The 21,350-nt window shown below is 32.5% G+C and overlaps 1 protein-coding gene across 1 annotated transcript; it reads right to left on the bottom strand.

Moving 5' to 3' along the window:
- Positions 1–3,339: 3,339 nt before the first annotated feature.
- LOC108370680 (sn1-specific diacylglycerol lipase alpha-like) lies at positions 3,340–19,163 on the bottom strand. The gene is given in 17 exon segments (XM_017626060.1): positions 3,340–3,839; positions 5,914–5,937; positions 7,928–7,986; positions 8,082–8,150; positions 8,232–8,336; positions 8,421–8,562; positions 8,639–9,083; positions 9,086–9,165; positions 9,288–9,487; positions 12,163–12,382; positions 12,709–12,886; positions 12,957–13,058; positions 14,664–14,768; positions 14,863–14,969; positions 15,030–15,124; positions 17,814–18,103; positions 19,046–19,163. Coding segments are annotated over 15 exon segments (2,121 nt in total). The 5' UTR covers positions 17,814–18,103; positions 19,046–19,163; the 3' UTR covers positions 3,340–3,649.
- Between the last annotated feature and the right edge of the window lie 2,187 nt (positions 19,164–21,350).

The following is a 21,350-nucleotide window of genomic DNA, read 5'->3' as shown; positions in this document are numbered from 1 at the left end:
AATTTCATTTTTTATTACATTTTGCTACTAGATACATACATACATAAATTAGAGTTTGTGTCATCACTAAAGAGAGCAATTAAAAATTAAGCAGAATTGAAAGTTGTGAAAAAATTTCAAAAGATATACATACATACACACATAATTTTATTTGTAGATATGATTTTTATAAGGATTGAAGCGAAAGATCGGAAAGCTTTCTTTTTGTTTAGGGGCGCAAGATTGCGTAAAACGATAGACAAGCAGACATTCCTACGTGTATATATACACTATAGAGATTGTATACATATATGTATGTATATGAGATAAAATTGTACAAAGATACATATAGTGTATGTATGTAGGAAATAGGAATACAGCTGAACTATGCAAGTTAAAAAATCAGATTATATAATTGTTGTAAATAATAATACCTTGTATTGCAGCGAATCGACACTACAAGTACGATCTGATTTTCATGCCTTTGCGGAGCGATTTTCATTTTGCACGACCTGCAGAGTAATGGTGTGCAGTTAATTTAGGTGTGCTGAAGGATTGCTTAGATATGTAGGTACAAATAATACATACACTCACATATGCAGGTCCATACAAATACACAATATAAATATGCAAAAGATTCTAATTGCAATTTTTTTTATAGAAATATCTTAAAGACAAACATATGTACATATGTATGTATGTATGTACATTTTATTTATTTATTTCATACGTTTATGCTTCTTCTGTCCATTGAGGCCTTTTGCGTTGATGAAAAAGATATTTGGCATTAATAAGATATGTAATTACATACATACATACATACATTTGAAATCACTTATAAACTCGTAACTCGTAACACAATTCAGAAGATATTGCATTTAAGCGCACATACCTACATACATATTTACATATGTACATGTGGGTGGATGGAATTAGGACCGCTTGAATTACTTGATCACTTTTCAAAATGAATTCTGCCTGCGCAAAATTACTGTGGATGGCGTAGCCGGAGTTGGACTGATGAGGGTTATTTTTTTCCAAGCGCGTCCGAAAATCGCGAAAACCTGAAAGGTGTTCTGCACAAAAATACTGTGGTCAGCTTAGCTGGCGTCTACATTTTATCTGTCAAAATATTAGTTTTAACCCAGTTTCAAATGGGTTTCCCAGGGGCTTGTAGAAGGAAAGGGCAACTTTTCTTAAAGCTTCAACTGTGCTCATTCTTTAGGTGCCAAACTCCCTCCCCCTCCCTCCGTCCCCACCACAAAATCATTGTTCAAATAACCGAACACAAGTGAACCCGCATGGCGTTAAAACGCCTAAAATTTAATTTTAACTTTTTAAACAGGTGAAACTCTATTCAAAAAAGTCAAAAAATATTCCTAATGGTTTATATTTTTAACTTTATCGTCTAGTATTGTGATACATATTTCAATTAACTGATGAATTAAGTTGAATTAGATTTTTTAACACGTGGCAACTCTTCTAAACAGAGTTCAGAAAAAAATTATTTTCAAACCCATTTCAATTGATACCCATCTTTTGGCAATCCATTTAACTTATTAAATAATTTTAATTTAATTTTTTCAACAGATGGCAACCCTCTTATGACTCCCTAAAAAATTCTAAATGTTCAAACTTAAGATTTCTGAGCACTCTTTCGTTAGATACCCATATTTTAAAATTTTATATAACCTGTGTATATTTAAACTAAATTCAACTTTCAAAACAGGCGGTCACCATCTTCAATTTTTTTTTTGAGCTTAAATCTCCTTAAATACTTCAAGTAACTGAGCAGTTAAGCTGAATTTAATGTTTTATACACGTAGAGTAAATGTTCAGAAACAAAGGGTTTTAAGCCCATTTCGTTTGAAAACCATCTTTTAATAATTCATTTAACTTATTAAATAATTTGAATTTGCCACCAGGGCAACTCTCAAACACATTAAAAATACTCTAAATTGTTAAACTAAAGACTTCTTAAAACTCTTTCACTCCACACCCATTTATAATATTTCCTATAACTTGGGTTTAAATTAATTTAATTCGACTTCTCAAATAAGTAGCAAACCTCTTCAAAATATTTTAAAACTGCTACCTTCTAAAACCCCTTTTGTCTGACACCCATATGGTCATTCCTAATTATTTTAATGACAATTACATTAAATTTTAAACATGTGGTAACCCCCCTACACGTAGTTAAGATATAAAACCTTTTCAACACCATTTCGGTTGATACCCATATTGTAACAATTGACTTAACTAATAATTTCAGCATAATTTCTTAAAAGGTGGCAACTCTGTTCGAAGAATTAAAATCCTATTGCACATCTACAGCCCAGGTCCTTTATTTTGACACGTCACTTTTCAAAATCGGACGAACAGTGCAGATCTGATGACCTGGACAAAAAATCCCTTCGCGTCCCAGTAGATAATTTCAGGAGTTAAAAGCCCTTTCGAAATTAATTTGTAATGCTAAATAATATAAATGTATGCCCTCACGTAAATTTTAAATGGAAAGCCCTTCTAGAAGGCATACAAGGAAGCACTTTTTTCAGTCCTTTTCAGTAGGCCTCTTGGAATGGCTAAGAAGGCATACCTAAATCATCTCGTCTGGGGTATTATATATGTATATAGATTCCCAATTAATTTTTTGATTGCCGCCTAATTTCACTTTTCAAAATGAATTAAAACCGCGCGGCCTAATTTCACATTTTTTCATTGCGGTCTAAATGCACGCAGCCATAATTCACTGAGCCGCACATCAGTATATACATACATATGTTTGTATACATATATGTATGTAAGTATATGTACATACAGTTGGTATGTAGGATATCTAATAAATGTAAGTATGGTAGATGTTAATAAGCTCAGCAGCCCCAAGCATTTTGTTCTTTAATTTAGACATAATCATGTAAAGCATTTTGGGGGTTGGTAGTTACATGCGCCACGACGTCATTTCAATGCATCTCTTAAACGAGGAAAACATAAAACAAACAAGTAATTTTTAAGCAAAAAATACAACCGACTTCAATGCTTATATACAAATTTAGAAGTACCGTTAATTTCTTCATGATCCTATGATCGGAACGAAACCAAAATAATATGGGATCACCTTTCCGATAAAAACAAAAGAATTATCGAAAAGATCCAATCCAAAGTCATCCGGCAGGATACATAAAAAAATATACATATATATTCCAATTAATTGTTAAGCTTCCTCCTTTTTTTTTGAAGTCGGTTAATAAATATGTGTACAACTTTATTGTTAAATATATGTATGTATTTTCTTGCTAAACAATGAAACATTTTATATAACCTAATAAAAAGGAAACTAAAATATAAAACATAAATTACATACAATTGAATAATGCAATGAACAACGTGAAATTAAGTTTATATTTAATATCGAAAGATTTTCTTTTTGAAGAACATATATTAGAAACTTAACATACATATTCGAATGCGATACTGATCACTTGATAGAATGCGTTTTGCATGAGTTAACTATACATACATACATACATACATACATACATCAAAATAAAACAATCAATAATAACAGGGCAAAAGGAATCCTGGCTTTTAAGCATAGGCAAGCATTTCATTTGACTTAAATAATAATATACTGTGTGGCTACAATAAATAATACAATATAATCTTTTTATATCTACGAATCAGTACTATTCAAAGAGGAGTTGCTATCGTTAATGATGCCGGCAATTACCTTTTTGAGTGCCGCCAGCACCTTGTCCGGCATGTGATCCTGCAGCATTACTGGCGATATGAGAACCTCATCGAAATCGCAGGTATCAGCCCAGATGGCCTGATAAACCGGCTCGTGGCTCTTAAGAACACTTCTGCAATTGTAGAAGACAAGTACATATGTATATATAAATATAAATGTATTTATGTACAAGTATCGAGAGTTGAAGCAGGCTTGCAAAAGGAATGTATGTATGTATGTTTATTAGACCTTAGCGGAAAAAAAGTTCACCGTACACCCCTGAGTGTGAAGTGCTTTTGTCGGAAAATTTCGTTTTTTTTTTTTGTAAATTTTATTGTGGCTTATTAATATTTATTTCAAGAGCTTTATTGGACTTCGTACCATTTCCATTCTTCCTAAAAAACAAACGCGCTACAAAGCTCAATAACACTATTGACATAAATTCGGTTTAATTTTTTTGTTTGGCCGAACGTACGGGTTGGCTTTTTAAATTTTTCGTTACATTTACATTTCGTTAGGCATGCTCGGCGAAAAAAATAAAATAAAAAAGTGTTGCGATATTTCTCTTGCAAAAATAAATACTTTGAACTCAGGGGTATACGGCGAAATCTTTTTTTGTAAGGTGGTATGGGCTAATGAATATATGTTTTTACTGCATACATACATACAAATGTTATATCGACACCTGAGTGGAAAATCGATCTATCTCGGTAGCCAGTTCGAAAACGCCCTATCTCAGAAAACTTTGCAAGAACGCCCTACTTCCGAATTTGATTGAAGAACGCCCTTTTTCAGAATTTTATTCAAAGACACCTTATCTCAGAATTTGCCTGCAGATGGCGCTATTTCAGAATTCGGTTAAAAAATGCCTTATCTCAAATAAAAATGCACTGAAAATGTGCTGAGATAGGGCGTTCTTCGACCAGATTCTGAAATAGGGCGTTCTTGAAAAGTTTTCTGAGATAGGGCGTTTTCGAACTGGCTGCTAAAATAGGTCGAACTTCCATTCAGGTGTCAATATGTACATGTACATACATATAAGCACTTATAAGTATCAAATAGGCATTGAAAAGTTTTAAATATCTGGAAGAAATTTTGATATGTGCTACTTTCATAATCCGGTTTTCCTACACTTTCCTACTTGGGTTCTATTTAAATACATATGTACGTACGTATTTCATGCTTGAAAATCATGCAAATCTACAATTGATATTACATAGTTACACTAGCCAACAAAGTTGCGTGGCACATCAATTATATTGGACTTTTTGTAAGGAAATAAAATAGTACTTAAGAAAGCAATATAATTAAATTTTTTCTGTTCTTTGATCTAAAAGCACATTATTTAAGTTATGGGTATGTCCTATTAAAAGGCTTCAATTCCATATCATAATTAAGTATTTTAAAAATCAGATTCTCATTCTGCGCACCAATCAATCCTGCCGCATTGATTGTTACAGTTTTGTCGGCCGTTGTTATCTATCAGCAACAAGTATTAAACAGAAAAGGGAAAGCGAACGTAATAAAAGTATTTAATTTGTAAATTATAACTACACCACTTGTTAAAATTATAAGCGCGCCACATATTGGCAACTTTTTACAATTAATTTTTTCAAATTTATTTGTGTTATTTTTTTATAAAAAATAGTTTATTCTTTAACCAAAACCTTATTACTTCATGCTTTCAACTTTGTCCAATATTAAGAAAAATAAATAAATACACTTTCGTAAAAATTTCAAACTTTTAGACACACTTTGAGTATCCAGTTTTGTGGCCCATATAATTTTAGTATAAGAAAGAGCAAATTTGAGGTAGCTAGTAATGTTTACCCTACCGTTGAATATTGTCAATTTTCAACACTCAAAAACCCTCTAAGAATTCTAATTCAAAAGCTTGAAATTTTGACGAACGTTCATTATTTTTTTTTTTTAGTCAAAAGCTAGTATTTATACAGTTTTTATTGAAGCATAAACTATATTTTTTGTATAAAAAAACTAAAAGTAAGTAACAAAAAAGAAATAATTGTCAATATGTTGTGCGCTTATAATTTTGACAAGGGGTGTACAATACTCGTATTTATAGGTACACAAAGTTTATTTTAGATATATGTATATTTGTGATATTTCACACAAAATAGAGACCATGCGGAAAATTCGATTCATGCATTCGTTAATTGTAGGTTAACTTTTGTTAATCAAAGGCCTACCTCCAACCGCTGTCGAACTTTTGCCTGAAATGCATACGATAAATGAACTGTATTGAAATTCTTTTTTTATACATATGCAATACAATTACAATATTTACTGATTAAAAAAAAAAACACATATAATATGCATATCTAAAGGTACACGATTCGAGCGCTAGAACTGTTATATTACGCCATTTCTTACTTGTTATGTTCGTCAAATAAATGGCATTCTGTGTACTTCATATACTCGTATTTACTATGTACTATGTGCTATTTTTTAAATTTTTTATATTATTATTTTTTAATTTTAATAGAAAATCCATGTGTAATGCTCGAGTCACTTTATTTTCCAAATATGAAAATTTTCAAACTTTCACTCTAAAGGATTTTCAATTTGTACCATAGATATAATTTTTCGAAGTAACGTGGATCCTAAGATATTTTCACATGTGCATCCATATTTACTAGATAAATTAGTACCTATGCCTCACAAAAAAGTTTCTGTTTTCCAAGCGAATCATAAAATGTTGTCGATTCTATAACTCTCACAAAAATATATTGTGGTTGTTCACGCTTGCCTGATTGTCTGGTTAAATGTAATTTTCCTGTAGTGTATTTTTTTGCTGTACAACAATAAAATACACTACAGAAAATTTATTTTTATGCAGATTACCTGATAACCAGGCAAGCGTGAACACGCACATTGTCTTAATCCGGTTTTATTCGTAAGCTGGAGTACCTTAAAAGTGCCTCGTGTTTTTTATCAAAATATCTATGTATAGTTGGAAATAATTTTTCTTGTAGCCTTGATAGAAAATAATACACATTTAAGAGGTCTGCATCAGGGGTAGGAAAATATCTGTCAACTTTTTACGAGTAATGCAGTTTTTATAGAAGAAATGCGTGGGTATTTTCGAAACAGTGGAGCATATTCATAGTCGAAATAAAGTCATTTCTAAAGTAAGTCGCAGCTCTTTTGACATTGTCATTAAAAAGATATGTAATTACGAGATTGAATGAAATTGCATATATTTAAAATTTAATTATTTTGAGAATGTGGAAGAATTTTCGGTAAGACTTTAATGCACGTTCCTTAAGTTTTACAAAATATTTTTTTTCATAAAAAAAACGCATTTTTAAGGGCCCTTTCAATGCGGCCCAGCTTACAAATGTCGCGTCCAGCCCAAATAGTTATGTAAAAGTTTTAAAATCGATCCAATTTTTTAAATTCGAAGGGAACGAGGGATGTTGATTATTGACATAACATGGCTTTTGCTTGGTCTTAACGTTAAAAATTAAACCTGTAAACGAGTTCTTGTTTTAGGATAGCTAAGATATTTAATACATCACTCATGGTTTTAGCACAATTATGTTATTTATAAAAAAAGCTTATACAATAAAAAAATATACATTTTAAATAAGCCGCTTTCGATTTGCCAACCAACTATCGACATGCGAATGAAACAGCAATTCGCTTAGATCGAATTTTTTTTTAACTAAATTATTTCGTCGAAGTTTGAGCAAAACTGTAACTATACCCATATTTGTGTCAACAATTAGTTAGCGAAATCGTGCAATATGCCAACTTATATTCGATTTAAGCAACTTACTTACGAGCTACATATACATATATGTGCATACATACATAACGACATTTGGCGCGCAACACCTCGCATACGTTAAATGCAATCGAGCGTATTATTTTCGTTACTTTGAATGAGGGCTGCTACAAATATTTTGCGTTTCACAATTAAGCCAAATTTTTAACATCGTTAGTTAGCTCAAGGTTTCTAAATATTCTCCAAACAGCTTTATACGTTTTTGCATACATTTATGTCGTGGCGTTTGTTTTTGCTCCAGAGTAAAAGTGTAAATGTGAAGAATATAGGTTCATATAGAAAACTATTAAACATTTTTGGAAAAATATTTTTTTTTTCGGATCAAGCGACGAAGCGAATCAATGGAGGGAGTAGCATATCGAAAGCAGCTATAGTAGAAATAATCAATTTGCACCCATAAAACACAAACTTACTCTTCAGGTTTTGGATGGTGTCGAACTATGTGAATTATTCGGCCAGGCGGGTACAGTGGCTAAAAAAAGGTAGAAAATAATTATAAGAATTTTCTTATACATATATGTATGTACATAAGTATGTACTTGAAAACAATAATTCATTTGCGGTTACCTGGTGTAATGTCAAGGCAATAGAGCTGTCTGTGGGATGTGCACTTGTTGAGCGAGCAGAGTCTCTTTGCTGGTACGCCATGAAAACAAAAGAACAAATAAATGCATATACAGTGTTAATTCGCAACATTCTAAAGTGTATTTTTCTTACCTCTTGGTATTGGTTAATATGGATATCTTTGCCGGACATCTCAACAACAGATGTGGGTTCAGCTCCACAACCACAACAAATAACGGAGCAGGATATTGTTTTCCACTGGCAATATAAATTCAAATATAATAAAATTTAATATCACTCAATTCAACTGGTAAGAGTAAAATACAAAATTTATTTACTCACTTTCGGATCTACACTTCGTTGAATTGCATTAATTAGGTCAGCACGCAAAGCTTCCATCTGGTGCAATCCGATGCGAGGTACTACATCCTTCCCCAACACAACGGATGTAATAAAAGATTTCGTGTATTCAACCGCAGGCATACTTTAAAATTGATGATTAAGATTTACTAATGGCACATACATATGTATGTATAAATTTCGTATCGATCAGTAGTTACCTAAGCAGCCCACCTGGTGGGGAATAACTAAAGCACTGCAGCGAAGGATAGTCTGCTTTCATGAGTATGGCTAAAATAGCCGCAGTCCCAGCGCCAAGTGAATGACCCACCAAAACCAAGCCAAATTTATGTGTTCCCCTATCACGATTATGACTTAGCGCTCGCTCGATCAGTCCTTCTTCCTCTAATTTATTCTTAATATAAATAGCCGCCTGCACCATCCCTTTGTGGCCCAGCCAATCGTCGCGCGGTGGTGAGAGCGGCAGCACTTCTCCGTCTGCATTTAGATCTGTGAGTATATCCTTCATACTAAGTGTTCCACGTATGCTAACAACAATTTTCTTTTGAGTGTAATCTACAGCTACAAAGAATGGCGTTTCACCAACATCAACATGATAGGTGGCATAGATGATTTCTATATCACCAACTTGCAATGTTTTTTTAGGGCGGCATAATTACAAAAACAACAGTTGTCTTGTATAACAGTGGGTGTATCAGTTGGGGGACGGCAACAACAAGTAAAGCATCTTATTGCGAATATAAAACAAACAAATGTATATGTTGATATGTAGATATGCACGTACATATGATAGTATATGTATGTATGTATGTATGTAAAGGCATAAATAAATGCTAATTATTTACTCACTTTAACTCAGGCAGCAAATTATACAGTTTAGAGCGATTTATTATGAAGTACATTGGCCAGCCGTAGGCACCCTGAGCGAAATACATGTAGTGTATGATTGTTTGGAAGAAATCGTAGTTTTTAGCATCGTTTAAAGCTAGGAACTGAGTGCGCTCAGTGATTGGCACGCCGCTCAGGAACTCGTATGTGCCGTTCTTTCGCTGGAAAGATGAAAAAAATAGTCGTACGATATGTATGTATGTATGTATGTGCAAACGTAGTTTTTAGAAGACCTATTCAATTCCTTAACCCTTGAAACCAAAGAAAAACTTTGCGGACACATTTTTAAGCTCTTTTACTCATAAAAACCCAACTATTTAGACCTAACATTTTTAAATAAAGAACTAAGGAAAAAAGTAACTCACCAACAGTTTAATTTTTTAGTTAACAACGCTTTTCTCTATGAGAAAGTCTTGCACGTAGCACGGATTGTATGAAATGCAAAAATACTATTCCAAAATTGCAAGAGTACGACAGCCGCCCATTGCAAAATTGAAGCATGCATAGGTAGCAAGCAGCGAAATTCTGTATCGAATATAACAACAATATACAGAAAAAAATGAAGTGAGCGAAATGAGGGAAATATGCATCAATTCCAACAACAAAACAACTAGCACAGCGTCGCATTTATCTTGCTACTATATTTTTTTTTTTTGCAAAATACATATATATATGGGTTTCGACGTTCCATATTTTGCAGCGATATGAAATGTGGTTTCCTATGTATTTTTTTGTTGTGTGTTTGCAAGTTATGCAATCCGTGCAATCCATGCTACGTGCAACGGCTTTGCAAGATTTCGAGAATACCCCTATTCTAATTAATAGAGGTCGGATTTGTATGCAAAATAATAAGCCTAAAAATATGTGTCATCATAACTATAAGCAAAATACAGTCAGCGTCAAAAATACTTATACCCTGACGTTTTGACGATTTCATTTATTTCTCCCAATTTTTTTTTTTATTATTTAATAAAAATATAATTCATTCATTGGTACTTCTTGCATATGTATTCCCCGAGTCCTGTATGAAATAAAAAAATTAATTCTTGTGTTTTGCTGTTGAATGAACTATATATATATATATTTTTTTTAAATAAGTAAAGTTTTGTATGTGCGTCAGGGTATATTTGACGCTAACTTATTATGGTACATATTTTTAGGCTCATGTTTTAAAATATGCATTTTTTTCATCCAATAGTTTTATTGAGCTTGGTACCGGTATTTGAGTTTTTAGGAAAAATAGAAAAAGCAACAAAGCCTAAGCGATAGATGTTATACCTGATACATCGCCTCGTCAGGCTTTTTTCTAGACTTTAGCAGGAATCGAACCCGCATTCCCCGCTATTAAATTTTTTTCGTCTGCCTTATCCCTTCGTCTAGATACTATTCATAGAAAAAAAACATTTGATATTCACCCCTATGATCTTACAATAGGTACTAGTTCGAGTGATGAAAAAAAATAAATCCCTCCCATTTTTATCCGAACTCCATCGAAAAAATTTTGATTATACGCAGTGTTTTCAGAAAAAACGAAGTCCTGTTGTTTTAACCGCCTTAAAAAACGAGGAGGTTATCAATTCGTAGGAATATTTTCTTATGTATGTTACCGCATAACTTGGTCCACGTTAATCGAGTTCTGTAATTCTTTTTTTTTTTTAAGGAAAGGTTGTACTTCAGAGGTGTCCCATACTAATGAGAATTGAAGTCGGTTTTATTTTTTGCTTAAAAATTACTTATTATTGTATTAAAAATCTTACTGGCTTGTGTGTGAATACTTTCCGTAAAACATTGTGCCATTTTTTGACGCTAATTACACGGATCAACAAAATTTGGTCCTATTTTATCTCAAAAACGGGGCCGACCTCATTTTATAGATTTGAAGTGCATTTACAAAATTTTTCTAGCACGTCCAGTTTTTGGGAAAAGACTGTTGAAGTATCGGAAAAATTACAAATTAAAAAAAAAATAAATTAATATAATTTGTACGCAATTTTTCCGAAGAAAAACCCTGTATTAATGATCCTGGTGGAATCGTTCGCCATGTTCTTCGCAAATGTTTTTGTTTTTACTAAGTGTTTTTTTTTTTAATTTTCGCCCCTATCTTCTCAATCCATCGACATGAGGTCGTATCCATCAGACGAACTGGATTTGCATTAATACCTGTTTTTTTTTTCTTCGGAAAAACTACGTCCAAATTCTATTTAAAAAAAAATAAATTTGAAATATGGCATTTTTGCCATTTTTCGACACCTCAACATTTCTTTTTTTCAAAAACTGTACTTTCTAGAAAAATTGTGTTAATGCACTTCATATCAGCATCAAAAATCTATAAGATGAGGTCAGCCCCGTTTTTGAGAGAAAATGCGATCAAAGATTGCCGAACCGTGTTATTTCTGAAAATTTTTAGAAAACATATTAGGCACACTAAAAATTGGCATGGAACTTCGGCCTATATATCTAATAAGGGGGAATTTGCCTTGTTATATGCAGCAATGAGTCATATTCAAAGTTATCTCATACAAATAGACATATGTATGTACATACATACATATGTATGCAGCTGCAACGGATGCCTTGATTGATAAAGCTTTTAATTTCAAAATGCTTCCTGCATCTAATTACGAAACATTTTGAGCATGACTTAGAATAAAGAGAACATGTTTAGATTAATGAAATTTTTCCTAAAAATAAGGAAACTAAGTTAAGGCATATTTGTAAATATAGTTATTAAAATATATTTAATACCCCACTAACGATTTTTAGGTTTTTAAAAACTTGTATGAATATTCGTATGTACATATTTTAGTTACAAAAATTTAAAGTTAGAAAGCCTTACCTGGCGAACAACGGCTTCGCGTTCTATTCTTTGAAATTTTCGCAATAACACCAAACCTGCCACGACATCTGATGGCACCACATCTAGTTCGCGAAAGAAATCGCTAAGCAGACGGGCTATGTCGGTGAAGGAATTCCGATTGCGATCGGTGCTACGCATGCAACAGAACAATAGACGGCATCGATGGTCCCAACTGTCTTGATACGCACGCATCACTTTTCTGGGGGGAAAAAAAAAATATNTCTATTCTTTGAAATTTTCGCAATAACACCAAACCTGCCACGACATCTGATGGCACCACATCTAGTTCGCGAAAGAAATCGCTAAGCAGACGGGCTATGTCGGTGAAGGAATTCCGATTGCGATCGGTGCTACGCATGCAACAGAACAATAGACGGCATCGATGGTCCCAACTGTCTTGATACGCACGCATCACTTTTCTGGGGGGAAAAAAAAAATATAATAATAATAGATTAAATAATTTTACATTGAAAATCAATTTCGATAAATGTACAAATATATGCATTTGTTCAAATGTAAACTAACCGTTGACGCCAATTGCGATTCATGCTGTTGCTACGTTTATAATTGAAGCGAGATTCAGTCTCTCTCATTGACCTTTGATACTTTTTCATTTTAACCCATGAACGGCCGGCAGCATCGAATGTACACCAAATGGTAATAAGAGTTATGAACACCAATGCCCAGTTGCAAATAACAATTGCTGTGAGGATATAAACGTTTTAAAAGTTACGAGAAAACGTAGAAATATTACATCGAATAGGTATAATTACCCATGAAAATCTTCTTGGCCTCATCGATGGGCGAATTAAAATAATAGTTTGTCAACCATATTGTACCTAATACTAACCAAGTAATATCAAAAAATATTACCACTGTGTAAAGAAAGAAAAATAAAAAAATTTATAATCATTTTAAAAGGATAAAGTACTAATCTATAGTCGAGTATTTATCGTAGTCATCAATTCGAAAAGCATTAATTAACATTCTTGGAAAATCCGTTTTTAAATATTTCGCTAGTTTGCTGCCATTGACCCCACTACAAAATTTATTTATTATGAACAGCTCTGCAAGCATTTGCTATGAAAATTTGTCATTTAAGGCATTTTGAATTGGTGGTAACGATTTGAATGGTTGAATCTATGACCAACTACACATCGAGTCATAATTATAAGCACACGACATATTGACAAATTTTAGCAATTAATTTTTTACAACCTTTTCTTTCTTTTCTTTTCACTTGTATGTCCTGAAATTTCGCAATACATTTTTAACCAACTTCCTGAAGAGCAAGATGCTTGAAACTTCTAACCTAGATCGGAACCCGATGAAAATGCGATATGAGAAATTAATTAGATTTCTTAGAAAGATTTTGTAGTATAACAAAGTGCAAGTTTTTATGGTTTTATAAAAATAACTAAAATTAAATTAAAAAAAAAAAAAACATTTATGGTTGAAACTTGTCAAAATGTTGTGCGCTTATAATTATGACACGGGGTCTATACTTTAGCTTTATGTATTGCTCGAGGTCGAACGAGTGGAACATATGAATGGTCGCTTCAAATAATGTTGTAAGCGACAATTTGTTCAAAGCTAGTTTCCTTAATTTTAAAGATATTTATGTGTATATTTTATTTTTTTTTTAAGGCAAGATTCTTGAAGACTGCTATACCGAAAAAGTAGAAAACCAAAGCAAATTCGCGTATGTGCGTCAGTGAACAAATTTTTTCTATTTTGTAAAATTATAATTTTGTCGCTTACATCGTTATTTGAGGCTTTAAATACGACTTCGAAAATATTAATCGACTTACAGTAGGTTTAATTGTTAACTATAATGTACTGTATTGTATATAAGTTCTAAATTTTCTATAGTGCAAAACGGCGTATCGTGGTTCTGACATTTGTGCCAAAAAATATATTTGCTCACCGGAAGTTCCTCCAATTCATACTAAAATATCGATATTTAGGTATAAAAAGAAGAGATAATTCGGGATAAAAAAGAGAACCGTTTTGAAATAATAGAGGTTTTGCTCTCTCCAGTAAAATTTGGGCAGCCTCACATACGAGGTTTTTCATTATCTTGATACGCGGTTTTGTACTTTAAACAAAAGACAACACCTCAACATTTAGACTAGTTTTGACTATTTTTCGTTCTCCTTTGTTTTGATTTTTAATTGTCATACTTTTTTATAAAAGAGTTTAGCTCATTATTTAACAAAAACCATATAAATTCAAATTTAAAAAATTTAAGGGCTTGGAATTTTTGTAAAACTTTATGGAATTTTTGTAATTTTCGATTTATATGAATTTTGTTAGATAATCTGCTTTACTTTCATAAAGAAATAATGAGCATTAAACAAAGAAATAAACAAAACTGGCCAAAATGTTGGGCACTATCGTTTTGTCACCTGCTCTAAGTATGTGTAAAATTTATATCTATTTAATTTTTGAAAATTTTACAAGTCTTAAAAACCACTTACTGCTCTTAAAATATATCCAAAAGTTAATCGTTGTTCGTGCGGCAGAGTCCAGAATACTACCCCGCATAGATATAATACAGATACCCGCCTCAACGCAAACTGAACCTAGGTTAAAAATCGAATATAAATATACAGAAAGTTTTAAGATTTCCTTTATATACATATCTACATGTGTATGTATGTCCTTGTAGATACTTACAAAATAAAATTATCACATAAGAAATGTAGAGACAGAATAGTAGTTTTAAGTTCAAAACCGTGAGATTGTACTCGAATACCAATAATGATGCCAACACAATTACAAAACTGTAAAAAGCATACATTAGTATATCGAAATTCATTTAGTTATTCAACCAAAACTCTTACCATATAAGATGTATAATTAACAAAAATGCTCCTGGCACTACGAGATCATCTGAGCCTACTGACCAACGCCGCCTAAAAACAACGAGTCCAGGCATCTGAAAAATATTGAATGCAATAAACAGAAATATGTACTAGTTACATATATACCACAGGTTCAAAATTATAATGTTAATATTTTTTATATTTACATATGAGTACCTATAAAAATTCATATGTATGTTTGTATCGAGCGAAAAGTTGCTAAGTCCACTTTTTACGAAAGCTAATATTTTGATACTGGAGGCTAGAGAAATTAAAAATGCATTGTTTTGAAAAGCATAAAGATACTTATTTAATTTATTCTAGTTTATATTCAATGAAAGGAAAATTTGCTAAGTTCAAAAGAAGGACAGAAAATGTATACGTGCTCTGCCGGATTCTCAAATCAGCCTTCTATACATCGTCTACAAAGTTTTACAGAGCCTATCGTACTGACTGCCTTATTAGTGTGGCCATAGACCTGGTAAATCCAAAATATACCCGCCATATATGAAAATCTGTGAAAAGAGCCACGAGAACATGTTCAATACACACCATCCATCCCCTTGTTAGTTTTATAGTCGATTTCGACAGCTCACAAACGAGTTGCTTATACGCCGCGATGTCTGAGTTTGGTATCTCCTAAAATGGTTATATTATATTAGATTTTAGACAGGTTAGCCTCGACTTCTTAAATCTGAGTTGCAGAGCTAAATCTCTCAGAAAATATAATTTTTAAAAGCATGCAAAATTACTGGCCTCCCACAAATGGAGGGACCTTCAGTTTTATGCCGTCTTCGAACAACGAATGGTTTTTATAAGAACCTTTTTGAAGTTAGAAATACAATAAACTATCCATCAAACTACAAAACAATGGATGTTGCTCGAACCAGGAATCGAACATGGGTGCTACCGAGTGGGAGTGCGCATCCCTAACCACTCGGACACAGCGGCCACCTTTGTTAAGAATGTTACAAAATAGCGCTGGGAGTTCTATCCGGATATTTTAAATATCCGGATTTTCGAATATTTGTTAAAAAAAATCCGAATATTCGAATAAAAAATTCAAATTAAGTGTACTTATGAAAACGCGTCGTAAATGCCTCGTAACCGCGTAAACCTCGTAGATAATTTGATTTTTCATACAAAGTATAGTAAGTTTACGAGGTTTACATGGTTATGAGGCATTTACGCGTTTTGGTGAATTGCCCTGTTATTTATTTTGCAACTCTGAAGATTCAATAATTCTGTGAATAATTTTACGAACATTCGGAACATTTTAGAACATCTGGACAAGAAAAACGAGCGGATATTAACCGAATGCCCAGATTTTATCTGTATATACAGCCCTATTATAAAGTATGACAAGAAGATAGAGGCATCTTTCAGACTAACAAATTGGTCCAGTGCTATTTTTCTTATGATTTTTTTGGTGACTTTGTGTAAGTTGACCGGTTTTTTCTAAAGAAAAAAGCAGGTATACATATTCGGCATCAAGGTAAGAGTTTGTGTCGAAGTTTTTTCAGACTAAGTAGTAACATAACAGACTCTCTGATCCCAAATATATACATATGTATGTTAGCGTTCCACTTTTTGAATCATGTTCATATGCACGTTTTTATTAAACGCAATGAAAACAATCACAAATACTGCTTAAGAATTTTAAATAACTATTAAATACCCAGATTTTTATTTTTAAATCATTGCTAAATCGTTACTTTTTTACTCTTACTTTTCAAATAAAAAATAGTCGTTATTTTTAAATTTTTTTCGGTTAAGTCCGGGAATGCAATGCGACTGGAATAAGACTCAAATTTTAGCATTTGGTGTAGTAATGATCCTCCATGAATCTCACCTCTCTAGGACAATTCTAGTAGTTGCCGCCGCGAGCCTTTAGTTTTCCCATAGGAATTACACGTAAGAAAATGAGTAATTTTTTTTTTTGAGGTCAATATAAGTTTCTATGATCAATGAAAACGCTCGTAATTGTAAGAATACATTGATTACATGCCATTTAAGTATTATGCAGACTCAGATTATTTACATTGCTAAATTATCCTTTTTTAAACCCTTGTCCTATTTGGGTCAAATCCATGGACCGTAAATAACCGCTTTTTCAACAGTTAAACTTGGCCAGATATTTTTAAGTCCAAAATAAAAGTATTTTCCTAATAATAAACAAACCGCTTATCCAAATTAAACAAGTTTGGTATCAAATGAAAGAGGACTAAAGTAGCTTTAAAAATGTTTAAAACAATGTTTAACGAGGAAAGTCAGAGGAAAGAAAGCCAGCTATTGAAAACTATTTCAATAAAAACAGGGACAGGTATGCAAATTTCTTTTGAATTAGATTAAAAAACAAGTAATTTTTAGCAAAAAAAAAACCGACTTCAACTCTCATATAAAAAAAAAATAATATATATACATATATATATCTCATGATCCGCTGATCGGATCTTAACCAGATGGGACCACCTCTGAGACACTACCTTTCCGATGCAAAAAGAATTATCGAAATCGGTTGACGTGGTCCAAAGTAATGCGGTAACATACATAAAAAAAAAAAATAAAAATAAATAAAAAAAAAAAAATATTCCGACGAACTGATAACCTCCTCCTTTTTTGGAAGTCGGTTAAAAAAATACAAATAGAAGTGTTAACCTTCGTTCGTTACTTCTATTTAAGTCCGTATGTATGTACATATGTGCAACTGTGTTTTTATGAATAGAACTACATAGTTATGTACATATTTACATTCACATTTACCTTTGTTTATGTTTAGAAGAGCTCTTTATTATTGACGATATTGGAAGAATCCGGTACTGATATTGATGAATTGTGGAAAAGCTGAAAGGATTATCATTCCGGTGTCGATAGATAGCGCGTTTGTGGCATTGGCAGCATTGTCAGCTACTTAATAATATTTCTTTCTCTTTGACATAACTTTAGTTAGTTTATGATGCTACATATTTCGACTTCCATAAAATGTAAGAAGCAGACTTTTGGTGGACTTAAATCCGAAACGTGATTCCGCGATGAAAATTATAGACTGTTACCTAACCGTGAATGGAGTGTGTGTGAAAATCATTGACCATTTCGCAATTCCAAAAATTTGAAGACCTAAATTATCCTACAGCGTGCGTAAAAGTACGTATTTACGTACACACATTCATACATATATGCCGAACCATATGTACATATTGTAAATTTAATAGAACATGGGACGCACCGGCGTCAAATAAATACAGGGACGGGCCCTGACACATCTACTACATACAAACATATAAACATACAAATGTACTACGTACAAAGGTGTACGCGCCTCTTTGACTTCATACATCTGACGCCAAGCACTACTAGCAACGGGCCAACAGTGAAATTCGATCGATAAATGTTAAATGCACTAATGACACAAATTTAAATTTTATCGTGCGACACGTTTCGTCTTTTCGCATTATTTTGCGCTCTGCCATTTCCACATCGTTTGTGTTTGTTTATATCCAGTATCACTCCACTTTGTTAAATCTTGCATTGAATTTTTTTATTTAATTTTTTTTTTTTTTTGTTATTTACTGTGCATGCATATGCTTTTATCACTTCCAATTATTTTGTGTCACCTCCACATTTGCACTGCGCCCGCATCAACTTCTGCACACAAATTTGTGTATCATTCAGCACTGTGGCATCAACGTCAACGTGAAAAAGTCAACGCCGGCGTTAGCGTCAACGCTAACGTCAAAGACAGCAGCATCAGCGAAAGCGACCAAACATTGCCTTCTGCAGCAATGCCGATGGCCAGCAATTATATACAAACACACATGCTATACATATGTATACATATGTACACTTGTATGTAATCGTCAGATACACATTACTACTTAAAAAATGTGTGAATTTTCAGACGCATCCCTAAACTTCACAAGGATTTTTATAGTCGAACAAGTTTTCACTTGGATATTTTTTGCAATAACTCGTTAAAGTAAACTTGTTTTATATACTTTTACAATATCCAGGCCAAGTTATGGACTATTTAACACGCTTGAAAATCAAAATTAAACGCAAAGCACCAGCCATATAGTAGAAATTTAACCACCGACAAGCAGCACGTCCACTCTCTTCGTTACCACAATGGAAAATGATACAAAATACAAAGTGAAATTGCAATGTTCTCGTCGCTGCTCGAAAGAGAAAAGGTGCATACAAACACACGTACATAGGTAGGTCCATTCTCTCTAGTCGCTCAATTCAATATTTCGTTTTGTAAGAAGACCAACATAACTCAGTAAGTAAAATGCCGGGAAAACTAAAAAATACTAGTGAACCCGCATGGCAGTAAAACGCCCAAAATTAAATTTCAAATATCCAAAAACGATTCCAAATGTTAATCAGAGTTATAAGCGATCCGAGTGCCATATTTCATCTAAATGAGGTGCCGCCGTATCTAAGTGAAGAAAGCTCTCGCATAGTTTCGGTTTTTAATATATCCAAAATTTCAAATCACCCTGCACCGATAAAAAAAATGTTCAAACTTAAAAAACTTATACGGCCCAAGGTCTTTATTCCACCTCTCATACTTGAAATTGGAAAGAACGGTGCAAATCCAATCACCTTCACAACAAATTCCCTCTCGTATAATATTCGTATATACATACTTAGCTAGATCAGTACGACCGAAAAGGTGGCAAGCCTCACAAAAGATATTTTTTTATTTGTTTGAGGTTTCATTTTAATTGTTCATAAAACTTGTGTATAAGTTGACCAAACTTGACTGGTGAAAATCCTTTTCAAACGAGCTTTCAAGCTAAAATCTTTTTCAATCTCTTTCTCTTGTGATACAAATTTCAATTAACTGATGTATTAATTTGAATTTGATTTTTCAAACACGAGGCAACCCTCCTAAATAAAGGTCAAATATAAAGCATTTTCAAGCCCATTTCGATTGATACCCATATCTAGATAGTTCATCTAATTTACAAAATAATTTGAATGTAACTTTTTAAACAGGTGGCAATCCTTTTATAACATTATAATTTTTCCTACTAAAGATTACTTAAACTCTATCGTATGACACCCGTATTTCAATATTTCTTATAATTTGTATATAAGTTAATCAAATTCGACTTTTCAAACCGGCGGCAACCCTTGTATTTTCAAGCTAAAACATTCCTAAAATTCCTTCACCTAGTATGGTGATGAATATTTTAAATAACTGATGAATTAAGTTGAATCTGATGTTTTAAACATGTGGCAACCTCCTAGATATACTTCAGAATTAAAGCGTTTTCAAACCCATTTTGACCGATATCCATATTTTAGTTATTCATTTGGCTTTTAAAATAATTTGAATTTAACTTTTTAAACCGGTGGCAACCCTCTGCAAAAACACCTCAAAAATATTTCTAGTGTTCCAACTAGAGATTTCATAACAATTTTTTGCTTGACACCCGTATTTCAAATAATTTTGGTAGAAGTTAATTAAATTCGATTTTTTAACGTGTGGCAACGCTTTAAATATATTTCGGAAATAAATCCTTGTCAAACCCATTTCGATTGATTGACCAATATTTTAATAATTTATTTAGCTTAGTAAATAATTTGAATTTAACTTTTTAAACAGGTGGCATCCCTCTTTAAATACCTCAAAAATATTGTCGGTGTTGAAACTAAAGATTTCTTAACACTCTTTGGTTTGACATATTTTAATATTTCGTTGTGTATAAGTTAACTGAATTCTACTCTTGAAACAAGTGGCAACCCTCTTCAAAGTATTTACAAACTATTGCCTTCTTACAATCTTTTCGTCTAGCGCCCACATGGTGATACATATGTATGTATGTGCATTAGCTAAGTTCCTTTATTTAAATTAAATTAAATTTTTTAAACAGGTAGCACCTCTCCACTGCACAGCTTTTTAAACCCATTTCGATTAATACCAATTTTGTAATAATTGGTCTAACCTTTTAAATAATTTCAACTTAATTTTTTAAAAGTTGACAACTCTTTTCGATAAAACTTTGATTGCGTTTTGCCACAAAATTGAAATTAATTGAAATATTTCGTAATATTATTAAACATGCGATATACAACATTCTTTATGTTTTTAAAACTAAATTCAAAGATTTTATGCATTTAAATAAGTGTTGTACTAAATTGAGGCTAAGTTGTTAAAAAAAAAAAAATTATTTCAGTTTGCATACACTCACACTTTGCAAATTGCCTATCAGCAATTTTTCTTTCAAGACGATAGGCAATTTTTCGTTTAATTTATGAGTGAGAAAATTGTGTGTTTAAAAAAAACATGGA

This window comes from Rhagoletis zephyria, unplaced genomic scaffold (assembly GCF_001687245.7).
Source record: "Rhagoletis zephyria isolate East Lansing unplaced genomic scaffold, Rhagoletis_zephyria_1.1 Rzeph_scaffold_04391, whole genome shotgun sequence".
NCBI lineage: Eukaryota > Metazoa > Arthropoda > Insecta > Diptera > Tephritidae > Rhagoletis > Rhagoletis zephyria.
Note: the sequence above shows the minus strand (reverse complement) of the source record. Positions and strands in the feature narration are given on the sequence as shown.